This window comes from Emys orbicularis, chromosome 6 (genome assembly GCF_028017835.1).
Source record: "Emys orbicularis isolate rEmyOrb1 chromosome 6, rEmyOrb1.hap1, whole genome shotgun sequence".
NCBI classification, from domain to species: Eukaryota; Metazoa; Chordata; order Testudines; family Emydidae; genus Emys; species Emys orbicularis.
The window spans coordinates 55,900,580-55,914,006 of NC_088688.1; the positions used below are offsets into that span (position 1 = coordinate 55,900,580).

Sequence of the window (13,427 nt, forward strand, 5' to 3'; positions counted from 1 at the left end):
CGGAGGATGGTGCTCATCAAGGGAATTGAGAGTCGGGGACTGGAGAGCGCCAGGCAGGCGGAGCAGGGCAAGCCCCCGACCCCACTCCCTGGCGGGAGCTCGAGAGCCCAATAAAAACGTCTGATGGGCCAGAAGCGGCCCGCGGGCCGTAGTTTGCCCACCCCTGGTCTAAGTCCCTTTTGGAAAATGGGATTTAGGTGCTTTTGTTTAACAATGTAAGATATTAGTAAATGAAAATGGTCAGAAAAATGAGAAATACAAATAGAAGCTCCATGGTTAATTTACATGGTTAACAGAATTCACTTAAAGAATCTTCACTTCAGATTTAGATTATATTTTATTGGATTCCACTTTTAAATTATTTTATTTCTTCACAAGGAGTAGGTCCTCCTCTCCTAATCACTAACGTTACATTACATATTTATATACAACTGTTGACCCAAAGGGTTCGGGGGGAAATAAGAGGAAAAGTCAAAAAACAAAATCAGCAATGAAAAAGTCAACTATACATCTTAAGTGAGAACAAAATATTGGCCTTGCCTAGAGGATGAAAAGTCATGAAATTCTTTAAAATAGTACTAAAAAGAGGGAAGGGTTTTAAGATGAAAACGTGTCAAAAAGACAGTATGGGGAAGAGAGTTCCAAAACACTGGGTACTGAAGAGGAAGTATGACAACCATGGAACCAAAGCATAAGAAGATGACTGTTCCCCCTTTGATAGAATATGATCAAACAGAAAAGTAGCAACCAATAAAGGAAAAGGATTGGAAGGATCATTTCCTGGTTACAGCAACAGAAGACCAAAAAGAGTGGAGGTGATACATAAACAGTAAGATAAAACAAAAATTTATTTTGTTCAGTGGCTTTGGACTGACTGAAAAAGAGGATTTTGGAAGACTGAAGTAGAGGGCAATGTATGGAACAGGCTTTTGCTATATGAAAATTACAAAACTTGTAGTTAACTGAGATATTTAGAAGTTGTTGCATTTTCCAGATAACATGAGAAATATGGGTGCAGAAAGATTCTGATTAAAGAGAACTCCGAGGTTCCTAGCAGCAACAACTGGACTGATTCTGGTATTGATGACCGTGAGAAGAGCCCTGTGAATAAATCCACCTTAATCCTGAAGCCCTACACTAGTCACCATGCTTCTGAGTAAAAAATATGGGCTAGAAATCCCCTTCGAAGCCCCTTTACGGCCATTGCTTAATATTTTGCTGGTGACACAGATACTACACTAATGGTCATAGTGATAAGTACTATTATTAAAAAACCTAAAATAGACAAGGGCATTTTTGTGCTATATGACACTTTCCATACCACATCTCCCATGGGACTGACTAACATGTTGCACTCAGTACTTCTCTGCAAAATGAGCCTATCCCTCCCAAATAGTTGCATAGTGGCCTTACAAATTTCTATCCACCCATTTGGTCATAGTAATTTGACTGCTAAAAGAAATAATTATTCAGTGTTATCATGGTAACAAGATGGACAAGTACTTGTACATCCAGGCTACTATATTTTTGTGACACTTTTACAAAATTGCCCTTTCATTCAGCTCTTTACATTTAAAAAAAAAATCTCTTCCATTTTATACTATATATAGTTCCTTTCACAGTTCAAGGATCTGCACACATTTAGCACACTATACAGCCATACAACCTTACCTTTGCCTCTGTGGAAGTGGGAATATAACAGCACCCTTGCTTCTCCTAACAAAGCCACCCATTTCCTCTGTGCCCACCGTAAGTCCAAATCACCACTCATTCATACACGCCACAGACCTTTGCAGAAGTCTGTGTCGCACCATTCATCTAGGAAATACAGTAGCCGATTGCCAGAGATTATGCTGGACAAAAAGGTTGAGATAGGTACAGTACTGTGATTGCCTGTAGGGACTCCTTAGGACATGGAGCAAAGGAAGCAGAGTTTAGCTGTGTGGCTGTGGTGTGTGGAAAATATCAGTTCAACTCTGCATTTCCTGGATTTGAGGGGTTTTCCCCTTGCAATGGGAGCCTTCTTATAAAAAAACACCCACACTCAGGAAACCTCTCAGTTTACGATTTTTGGATGTGAATTCTGAGCCTGTGGAAAGGTACAAGGACAGGGCAATGTGTTGTGCCCAACAAGCTATGATAAAATTTGTGTGTGAATCACTTCATACATTTATCATTTTTGTTCCATTCTACTTACCATTTTCTGCAGATCAACTGTACTTATTCTGCCAGCCTCCTTTTTCATCTGATCCACACATTTCTGTGCTAAATTAAGGTAGGCTTGCAGGTGTTTGCGCATCATGGCCAACCGTAAAGCGCACAATAGGATAATTATCCACAGTCGTACCGTATCAAATGTTGCTTCTGACATTCTGTAGATTAAAACAGCATAGTAATATTCTCCAAAAGTTACCCTATATATACTTAATGCTATGTATCTGTTTACATATTATCTGTACAAACAACTTGACATGTCTTGAAGGAAATATTTAATACAATTATTTATATAGCTCATGTTCAAGCAATATACAATTTTCCCTTCTCCCTTAGTTCCTTACACTTCCCACTCATGCCATAGCATTAGGCCTATATAAATATCCAAGTGACTGCAACGGGAAAAACTGGGAAGTTCTGTCAGTATTGAAGATTTCAAGCAATCTAGAATAATAAATAAGAACTATGCATTCCAAATGCTTTAAGATTTGGAATCTTCACTATACAGCTGTAAAATATCAACTGAAGTACAGCCTAATTATATCTTTGGCCCTCTAGCCAGGTTAAATGCCAAGTCACTGCAATTTATTTCTAATTAAAAAAAAAACACACTAAAGAATAAAGTACAAAAACTCAAATTGTAATTAAATTGAGTTCACTGCCAATGCAACTTTCTTTGGCATACGAAGTGGTCACAGCTATTAGACAGCTTTTATTTCTAGAAACAAAACAGTAAAAAAAATTTCAAACTGTTATTTTTACTGTGATCTTTTTTTGAAAAAATTAAAATAAAAACAAACTAATTACTTAGCTTCAATAAATAAAGTAACACTGCAGCCTCTCTCCAATATACAAATCGGGAAACATGTAGGGTATGTTTACCACGGAGACTATACCAGCATAACCCCATAGTGTAGATGCAGCCTACACTGCAGAAGGGGTTTTTCTGTCAGTGTAGGAACACCTCCTCTCCAAATGAAGTTAGCTACTCTACTGACCACACTGCAAGACAACACCCCAGCTACAGAGAGTGATTTGATTAGCAGCACAGCGATTCTATTAGAGTGATTGGATTAGTATCTGATGAATTATGCTAACTCAGCTGCTGCATCACCACCACATTATTAGCTCAGGTATCAGCAGCACTTGAGCTTCAACACATACCCCGTAATAGGTCAGCTTGTTCAAGCTTAAGGCACCACTTATAACTCACGCTAGACACCTGTGTGTGCACAGAGTTGGGACAATGCTAGTGATAGCTTGAGAAATACTGCAGTGAAAAACAAGCCCGGCCTATGCTATAGCAGCTTCCTAGGGATATGGTGGAATCTCTGCAGGGCCTATGCCAAGGATTCCTTCCACGGCCAGAACCACGGATTTTAAGGCCACTTCAGCCCTTTTACATGGCATAAATGGAACAGAGTGGGGGTGAAGAGTCTGATCCTAAGACTTCAGAACAAATGTTAAAAAGGAACCTTACAAAGGCACGCTCTCTTTGCCCAGAGGTGGGTTCATAATGTAGTCCTTGGTGATTGGTTTTACCCACAATAAGACCATAAGTAAAGGTGCCAAGAAGTTTATATGCAGCAATGTTCTGAAAGGAAAGAGAAAAGGAAAAATATATTTAATACATACGATCATTACACTGGTAATCCAGATTTCCGTACCTCCAAATTGTTGAAAATAATGAGGCTTGGCAGAATTTGTTTTTTTAAATATATTTTGACTGATAATGACAGGTTTCAGAGTAGCAGCCGTGTTAGTCTGTATCCGCAAAAATAACAGGAGTACTTGTGGCACCTTAGAGACTAACAAATTTATTAGAGCATAAGCTTTCGTGGGCTACAACCCACTTCTTCGGATGCATGCATCCGAAGAAGTGGGTTGTAGCCCACGAAAGCTTATGCTCTAATAAATTTGTTAGTCTCTAAGGTGCCACAAGTACTCCTGTTATTTTGACTGATAATATCATTGTTTAATTTTAAGCATTCTTTTCAATTTTTATAGATTTAAATTTTCACAGTGGCAGGAATTTGAGGCAAGTCAGATAATTATTTAATGCCAGTAGACATTGAGTGTCAAAAAGTTAAAGCTTGATAACTGTAAAATACAAAGTTGTAAACATCACATGTAAAAATATACAAAGTAAATATCCTTAAATAAAACTCAAACTCAGAAAGCACTTTTCTGACTTTGCCTATCAGTAAATTTCAATCATTGATGAAAGTATCTTTTCTTCAGTTTGTATGTATGCTGAAGAAAGCCGTATGTATGTCGTTCATAAGCCGAATATTTTTGGTAAAAAAAATATATATATGGAGATATACGTATCTCATAGAACTGGAAGGGACCCCGAAAGGTCATCGAGTCCAGCCCCCTGCCTTCACTAGCAGGACCAAGTACTGATTTTTGCCCCGGATCCCTAAGTGGCCCCCTCAAGGACTGAACTCACAACCCTGGGTTTAGCAGGCCAATGCTCAAACCACTGAGCTATCCCTCCCCCCGGGACACATCAAAGAGCGGGGGTCGGCTTATAAATGGGTCTACACCAAAATTTGATGATTTTAAACTCTATGGCAGGTGTCGGCAATCTATGGCACGTGTGCCAAAGGCGGCACGCGAGCTGATTTACTGTGGCACGCTGCTGCCAGCCTGGTGTCCCTGCCGCCGGCCCCGCTCAGCCCGCTGCCAGCCTGGATGGACGGAACCCCGGGCCGGCAGCGGGCTGAGCGGGGCCGGCGCCCAAGACCCCGGCTGGCAGGGGCCGGCAGACGGAACCCCAGACCGGCAGCGGGCTGAGCGGCTCAGCCCGCTGCCAGCCAGGGTCCCGGACGCCGGCCCCGCTCAGCCTGCTGCCAGTCTGGGGTTCCATCCGCTGGCCCCTGTAAATATAAAATGTATTACTGGCACATGAAACCTTAAATTACTGCAAATAAATGAAGACATGGCACACCACTTCTGAAAGGTTGCCGACCCCTGTTCTATGGAATCATTGAATCTAATACATTGTCATTTTGTTTACCTGGAGCATCTGCAGGCATGGAGCCCCTCAGCTCCCTCTGGCCGCGGTTCGCTGTTCCCAGCCAATGGGAGCTGCAGGAAGTGGCTCCATGCCTGCAGACGCTCCAAGTAAACAAAACGTCCCGACCCGCCAGCGGCTTACCCTGATGGACCGGGAGCCAAAGTTTTCCAACCCCTGAAATATAGGGTCGGCTTATAGATTCATAGATTCTAGGACTGGAAGGGACCTCGAGAGGTCATCGAGTCCAGTCCCCTGCCCGCATGGCAGGACCAAATACTGTCTAGACCATCCCTGATAGACATTTATCTAACCTACTCTTAAATATCTCCAGAGATGGAGATTCCACAACCTCCCTAGGCAATCTATTCCAGTGTTTAACCACCCTGACAGTTAGGAACTTTTTCCTAATGTCCAACCTAGACCTCCCTTGCTGCAGTTTAAACCCATTGCTTCTTGTTCTATCCTTAGAGGCTAAGGTGAACAAGTTTTCTCCCTCCTCCTTATGACACCCTTTTAAATACCTGAAAACTGCTATCATGTCCCCTCTCAGTCTTCTCTTTTCCAAACTAAACAAACCCAATTCTTTCAGCCTTCCTTCATAGGTCATCTTCTCAAGACCTTTAATCATTCTTGTTGCTCTTCTCTGGACCCTTTCCAATTTCTCCATATCTTTTTTGAAATGCGGTGCCCAGAACTGGACACAATACTCCAGCTGAGGCCTAACCAGAGCAGAGTAGAGCGGAAGAATGACTTCTCGTGTCTTGCTCACAACACATCTGTTAATACATCCCAGAATCATGTTTGCTTTTTTTGCAACAGCATCACACTGTTGACTCATATTTAGCTTGTGGTCCACTATAACCCCTAGATCCCTTTCTGCCGTACTCCTTCCTACACAGTCTCTTCCCATTCTGTATGTGTGAAACTGATTTTTTCTTCCTAAGTGGAGCACTTTGCATTTGTCTTTGTTAAACTTCATCCTGTTTAACTCAGACCATTTCTCCAATTTGTCCAGATCATTTTGAATTATGACCCTGTCCTCCAAAGCAGTTGCAATCCCTCCCAGTTTGGTATCATCCGCAAACTTAATAAGCGTACTTTCTATGCCAATATCTAAGTCATTGATGAAGTTATTGAACAGAGCTGGTCCCAAAACAGACCCCTGCGGTACCCCACTCGTTATGCCTTTCCAGCAGGATTGGGAACCATTAATAACAACTGAGTACGGTTATCCAGCCAGTTATGAAAGGGTCATACAGTTTTTGCTATTTTTATCTATCCATTTTGGGGGGTTGGCTAATGAACGAGTATCCTTCCAAGCCTAAAAATAATGTGGGAGTTTCTCAATAAAACTGTGAGAAAGTGGTGGAAATAGGGAATTTTTCTTTTCTTCAGCATGCTTACGGGATTTTAACAACAAAAGAATTAGCCATGCAATTTCATGATAATTAATGATTAGATACTGTGGTGAAAGGTGCGCAACTTTGAATAAACTCCTATTTCAGTGTATTCTAATGAACCATAAGGAACCACATGTTACACAGCAATATGGTTAGTGACAGCTGTTGTAAATATCTACATTGGTATAATGTATGTCTAATCTAAGAACTCAGTATCTCAAACTGATAATTATGGAAAATATTCAATTCCATTAGTGGAAAGTGAGATAAGTAACATATGAATATTTTTGTACTATTGAAAAGATTAATTTTTGTTATTCACGCAAAATCAGGGAAACATTTATCATTTCTGGCAAGTCAAATTTCCCAATTTTGTATAGATTTTCTTAACTGGGAACCTTGACTAACTCAAAGTGAAATTTGGTACTTGCATACAATTATAGACGCTCAGAGAGAAAACATTACAAGAAAGATAGTAGATCATTTCTAGAATAGTTATTTTTAAAAGTATTGGATTCACAGCAAATTAAACTGGATGGTTAAAATAAAACTAAAAACCAAGTTGTGGGAATGCAAAACAAGAATGAACTTTTTTTTGTTTTTTTAAATGAACCTATGGTCTGTGAAGATATAGCCCATTCTCAGTTCCTCTCATAAAGCTAGTATCAATACAACCTCAAAAGGGCTTGATTGTGCACCCATTAAAGTAAATGGAAATATTTCCATTGACTTCAGTGGGTATAGGATTAAGTGTTGGTGCCACTGCAATATTAGCTGAGACAGACTGCCCATACTCCCATATCTAAAGAAAGTGCTACAATACTATAGGGGATACAACCAGGTGAATAAAAATTTATCCTAAAAATATCAGATGTCACTCAATTAAAATGCTATTAAGACTCTTAAAACCATCTGTATTTGTATTTTCAGAAGCATCTCATCATGAAGTCTGAGTAAAGCACTGGTTCAGAAATAAAAAAGCAGTGCTAGCGATGCAGTGTTGCTAGGGAACACTACAGCATCAAGGAGCAGCTCGAAGCAGTTCAGTAGCTTGTGAAAGGCTTTTACCTGCTCTTCTGCTTATTTAAGTCACACCATTAGGTTAGTGAACAAGAATGTGTAAAGGGGTGGCAAGAATCCATTTTTGTCCATTGGAGTAGTGTGAGAAAGGCTGAAAGCACTCAAAGCAACCCATGGAAAAGGGGTGGATGGGTAACGACAGAAAACACACACACACACACACACACACACACACACACAAATGGTGCTGCTGAAAGAAAATTAAAAGGATTATCAAAATTAAACATTAAAAATAGCCACACCAACAAGATTTTTATTCTATATAATACGTCACCAAGAACAAGTATAATTAAATATTAGGATATTACAGTCCAGGATTGTCAGTGGGGATTAGGTACTCAGAAAACCCTGAAGGGAAATTTAAAAAACATTTCTGAATTTGGGCCTCTAACTAGGTAAGAAGCTAGATCTGAAAATGTGGCTTTAATCTGGTGTCAACTCCCACTCCCCAATTAAATACCTTTGATTATATAAATAAATAGTCACTTACCTATTCAACCTTATTGAAGATGACACTTGCATTTTATTCTTTAGCATTTTAAAAGATGCTACTCTATGCCTGCTGCAGTTTGAACTTGCTCTTCCTACATAGTTTCCTAATTGCAATGTATTTAATGTGTAACAAATATAAAATGAAGTTTCCAAGTTTCAGTCAGAGGGTTAAAAGAGAGAGACAATTAGGGGTTAGTTTTTTCTGCTTGGTTTTGTTTTGCTTTCTTTATTGCCCTCCTGAAACCACTTCTCTCCACACTATTCTCTTTCTGTATTCTGCCCCTAATCTTACAAGCAGTCAGGGAACGGTGCACATCTGAAACTGGCAGCTGTGCCTCTCTCCATCACCATTTCCTAATCTGCCTAAAAATGTGACCAAAGTGGAGAATGAGAACCAATCAGTGTGAAGCTCCTATACAAGAAGGAGAGAAAAGAACGTTCCTTTATCAGCTCTCCGGTCATCTAGAGAAGGACGGTACAGGTTGAGTAGGTAGGTAGGAAGCTGGCAGGCCTGTTGGAAGACTAGAGAAAGCAGGTGGGAAATGGGGGAAGAAGTCCTAGTGAATCACTAGTTTCTCATTAGAAATGAATTGTATTACTTCTTTGTACATAAAAAAGATATTAAAAGACTGAACAGCATGTATCTATGTATATATATATTTTCTCTTACTGTGTTATTTTTCCTGTTGCTAAATTCAGAGCATCCAGATGCATTTGAGCCAGTCGTAAGCCAGGGAATGTCAAAAAAGCACCAATAAGTGAACAAAGAACAGCCAGGAACAATTTGAAGGTTAGTTTAGACACTGGACCCCTAAAAAAAAAGGGGGGGGGGTTAAAAAAATTTAAAGGTTTTTTTTCTCAACACTTCATCCCATCTCCCCAATAATTAACTTTTAAAAAAGGCAAACAGCAAAAAGGCATTAATTCAAGATTTTGAAGAAAGCAGTTTAACTCCATCTTGCTAGGATGCCAAGGCTGGCTGAGCCTAGAAATTACTAGCAATAGATTCAGCAATTTAGAATAAAAACTGAGTAAGCCCACGCAGACTGTACATTTAAAAAAAGGCCAGAAAAAACTTCTATGCAGAAAATAGAAACAATCTTCGAAGAAATATATTTTGTACGTTTGGCACTATGTAGAAAATAACCTGTAAAAAAGACACATCATTAACTGTAAAACACAAAAAATAATCCTTCAATAATATTGAAGTCTAGTGAAGGTCAAGGAATAAAAACAGCTAGCAGAAATATTTAACAAACAATGTCAAGAGACAGAGATATACCTGTGATCAACAGAGAAAAGCTAAAGTACATTAGCCACTGTTTTAAGTTATGCTATTGTGCTTGCATTCAACCTTTACCCACTAAGCAGCTCTCAAATATCTTAAACTACTGTTATTCTAGTTACTATCACCATTAGATAAATGGATAATTCTAATTCACTTATCTCCCAAGATGATGACTTTTTAAATTATTGAACCATGCATTATTTTCTAAACGTATAATGGACTTAAACAAAAAACTAGAATCAAGTATTTGAACTTTTTGCACCCCAGTCTTCAGGATTATGCAAGAATCAAAGACCTAAATGATGCAATACAAATAGAGATTACTATTAATAGTGGGCAACAAATAATAGAGTCTAGGGACCCATACAAGAGAATTTCAGTAGATGCATTCATAATCCATCTCATTCAACTCCCAAGAGATGCCATGACCATGCAATCACTGCCTGTAAATTGCCAAGATACTGTAGTGAAGTTCAAAAGGGAATGAGGACAGACAGGCACTAACTGGAAAATTAATTAAAAAGTTAGCAAAGCACGATCAGAATAATTTACAAAGAGGACAGATTGCAGGTTAGGAAATGCAAAATGTTCAGTAGAGGTTATTTTTAAGGTTGATTTAGTTAAGACCCAGAGTCCTCAGATACCCCTTCCCAAAAATATATTATATTAATATGGTAGTTTAGAATTAACACCCAAAAGAAATGCAAAGTCATGTTCCCACACCCATCACAATTCACTTTATATAAGGGTAAGTATTACTGACATCCTCTAAATATTTTAAAGCATAGATTAACAAAACAGATATATTTAAAATATTACTTGCAAAAGGGACTATTTATAGTTATTGTGATAGTGTATGTGAGCAACATCACTTTGATTATAGGATATGCCTCTGTCAGTCACATAAAACTTGGGGGTCCTGAGGCAGATGGATCATATTTCCACAAGAGGCAGGATAAAATAACAGCCTGAACACAGAACTAGGAGCCAAAACTGACTTCTACTCTCATCTTTGCCACAGGCTCCATCTGTAACCTTTGGCAAAGCATTTCACCTCTCAGTCCCCTTATCTATACAGTGAGGACAATACTTATCCTCAGAGGTGTGTCGAGGTTTACGCAATATGAAGATGAAGTGGTTATATAAAAAGTAGTAGGAGAAAAATGCTTGTAATTTTGAACTGTATTTAATAATTTAACCTAACATTTATTTGAATTTTTTTTAAAACTTAAAGCATTAGACCAGTGTTTTTCAACCACTGTTCCGCGGCACACTAGTGTGCCGCGAGATGTTGCCTGGTGTGCCGTGGGAAAAAAATATTAAACCATGCTTGAATGTCGGAACTGGTTACTAAAATTTTTGAATCCCACCACTGATGTTAAGGACTATAAATAGCTCCGGTGTCACTGTTACACTAACAGGAGGAGGACAGGAGGAGACATCGCAGTAGATCGCCGATGAGCAGAAGAGTGCCAATGGATCTGGATTTGGAGGAAACATGAGCAGAAGAGCGCTGACTGATGGATCTGGATGGAGACATGCGCAGAAGAGTGCTGAGTGTGACGGACAGCGGCTATCTGGAGGAGACAAGCGCAGTAAGTACTGAGTGACAGTGAGATACTGCAGTGATGGACAAGTTTTTGAAAAGGAAAGAACTGGACTCTGAACAAAATTTGGAGCCAGATGAGAGCCCAAGTATGAGTGGGGATCAAAAGAAAGCAAAGATGGTTAGCTCAAGCAAATTCTCTGGCACAAGGCAATATAGCGAAAGCTATATTTCATTTGGATTTACTTTCACCGGAGATGCAAACAAACCAACTCCACTGTGCGTGGTGTGTGGTGAAAAGCTAGCTAACAGTGCTATGGTCCCAAGCAAACTTAAACGCCATCTCCAAACGAAACACCCTTCGCTTCAAAACAAGAATGCGGACTATTTTGTTCGCCTGCGTGAAAACACGGAGAAACAGGCAACTTTCATGAGAAAAACCACAAAGGTAAATGAAAGAGCTCTTAAAGCTAGCTATCAAGTTGCTGAACTTATAGCCAAGTCAAAAAAGTCGCACACTGTGGCAGAGACATTAATACTTCCCGCCTGCAAAGCTATTGTAGAGGAGATGCTCGGACCTGAAGCAGCTAAGGAAATAGCCAAAGTCCCTCTCTCATACAACACAATTTCCAGACGTATTAATGACATGTCTGCAGACATCGAAAGTGTGGTTTTGGAAAAGATCCGTATCAGTGAGAAATTTGCATTGCAACTTGACGAGTCTACTGATATCAGTGGACATGCTCAACTCTTGGCCAATGTGCGTTTTGTTGATGGTGATGCAATTAGAGAAAACTTCTTTTTTTGCAAGGCATTGCCAGAAAAAACAACAGGAGAAGAAATTTTTCGGGTCACATCAGAATACCTTGAACAAGGAGGACTTAAGTGGGAAAACTGCACAAGTGTCTGCACCGATGGAGCTGCAGCCATGGTCGGGCGCACCAAAGGCTTTGTAAGCAGAGTGAAGGAAAGAAATCCAGATGTGATTGTTATGCATTGTTTTTTACACCGTGAGGCCCTCGTAGCCAAGACTTTACCAGCAGACTGTTCACACTCACCAAGCAATGGCAAGGTGTTCACACTGCTGCACTGTGTGAGATAATAGTTAAACATTTAAAAACTCTCGAGGAGAAGTTGTCATTTTATTTCTCTTCAGTCTCCACTGAATGCCTTGACTGGGTTAGGGACCCTTATAGCTCAGCATCAGTTGGTGGAAAGGACATGACTTTACAGGAGCAGGAGGAACTAACTGAACTGAGACAAAATCGTGGTTTCAAGCTAAGATTTGCTGATCTACCTTTGGACAGTTTTTGGTTGGATACTGCCAAGGAGTTCCCCCTTCTGGCAAACAAAGCTATTTTGACATTGCTCCCATTTTCCACTACATATCTGTGTGAGATGAGCTTTTCAAGCATGATTGCTATAAAAACTAAATACAGAGAGAGACTGAGAGCTGTTGACGAAGAGCTACGTGTGTGTCTTTCTTCGATTCCAGCCAGAATATCAGCTTTGTGTTCAGCCAAACAGGCCCAGGTTGCGCACTGAATAAAGTATTTTATAATTTTTCATATTTCTGTTTACTTACTATTTCATAATAAAGTAATTATAAAATACTTTCTTTGTGTTTATTTGATTCCTATTCAAGAGAATTACTTTATATATAGTCAATATAGGCACAGAGTTAAATTTTTTAACATTTTCTAATGGTGGTGTGCCTCATGATTTTTTTCATGAAACAAGTGTGCCTTTGCCCAAAAAAAGGTTGAAAAACACTGCATTAGACAAAGCAAGACATGTCAAGTAATTTGAAAGCAGAGCTGGATTAGTCTCATTGATCCAGCTCTTTCACATTAATAAACACAATACAAGAGCAAAGCACACAAGTGAATAATCATGAGACAAACACTCACTACCAAAAAACAAGTGGTATGGTAAAAAAAAATTATATTAACATAAAGCACACGGGTGTACTTTTCAGAAACTTACTGGGATTCCAAACCTTGCTTTTCAAGAAACTGCACTGCACTTTCTGAAAAATTAGAAAACCCTGCAGAGAGAGAGATATTTTTTTTAAATCATGGTGCAAACATGGAATATCTCTTGAAAGAAAATGCTAGAAAACAGAACATCTTTTAAATAAGTTTTCATATGTCTGGTTTAGCTCTTTCATGTGCTAATTAGTATGCCACAATGCAATAAAACTTGGTTATTAGCAGAAGCAGTCTTTGAAAACATCCCTTTGATATTTGTGCACTCTATGAACATGAATAAAATTTACATTAATTCTTTAAGAATATACGTAATTTTTCAGCATCAGAGGAGCCTCACTTAACTGTGTGAGGTTAAAAGGGGCTTAAAAATAAAAAAGGTAAACAAATAGTTAAC

The 13,427-nt window shown here is 39.2% G+C and overlaps 1 protein-coding gene across 1 annotated transcript in view; it reads right to left on the reverse strand.

The window, feature by feature from the left end:
• TMEM161B (transmembrane protein 161B) overlaps positions 1-13,427 on the reverse strand; it is a 77,592-nt gene that overhangs the window by 2,029 nt on the left and 62,136 nt on the right. The window contains exons 7-10 of the mRNA XM_065406358.1: positions 13,029-13,089; positions 8,879-9,019; positions 3,695-3,808; positions 2,198-2,372 (exon numbers count right to left, since the gene is read on the reverse strand). Of these exons, the coding sequence (XP_065262430.1) occupies positions 2,198-2,372; positions 3,695-3,808; positions 8,879-9,019; positions 13,029-13,089 (491 nt within the window). The remainder of the gene's footprint in view (positions 1-2,197; positions 2,373-3,694; positions 3,809-8,878; positions 9,020-13,028; positions 13,090-13,427) is intronic.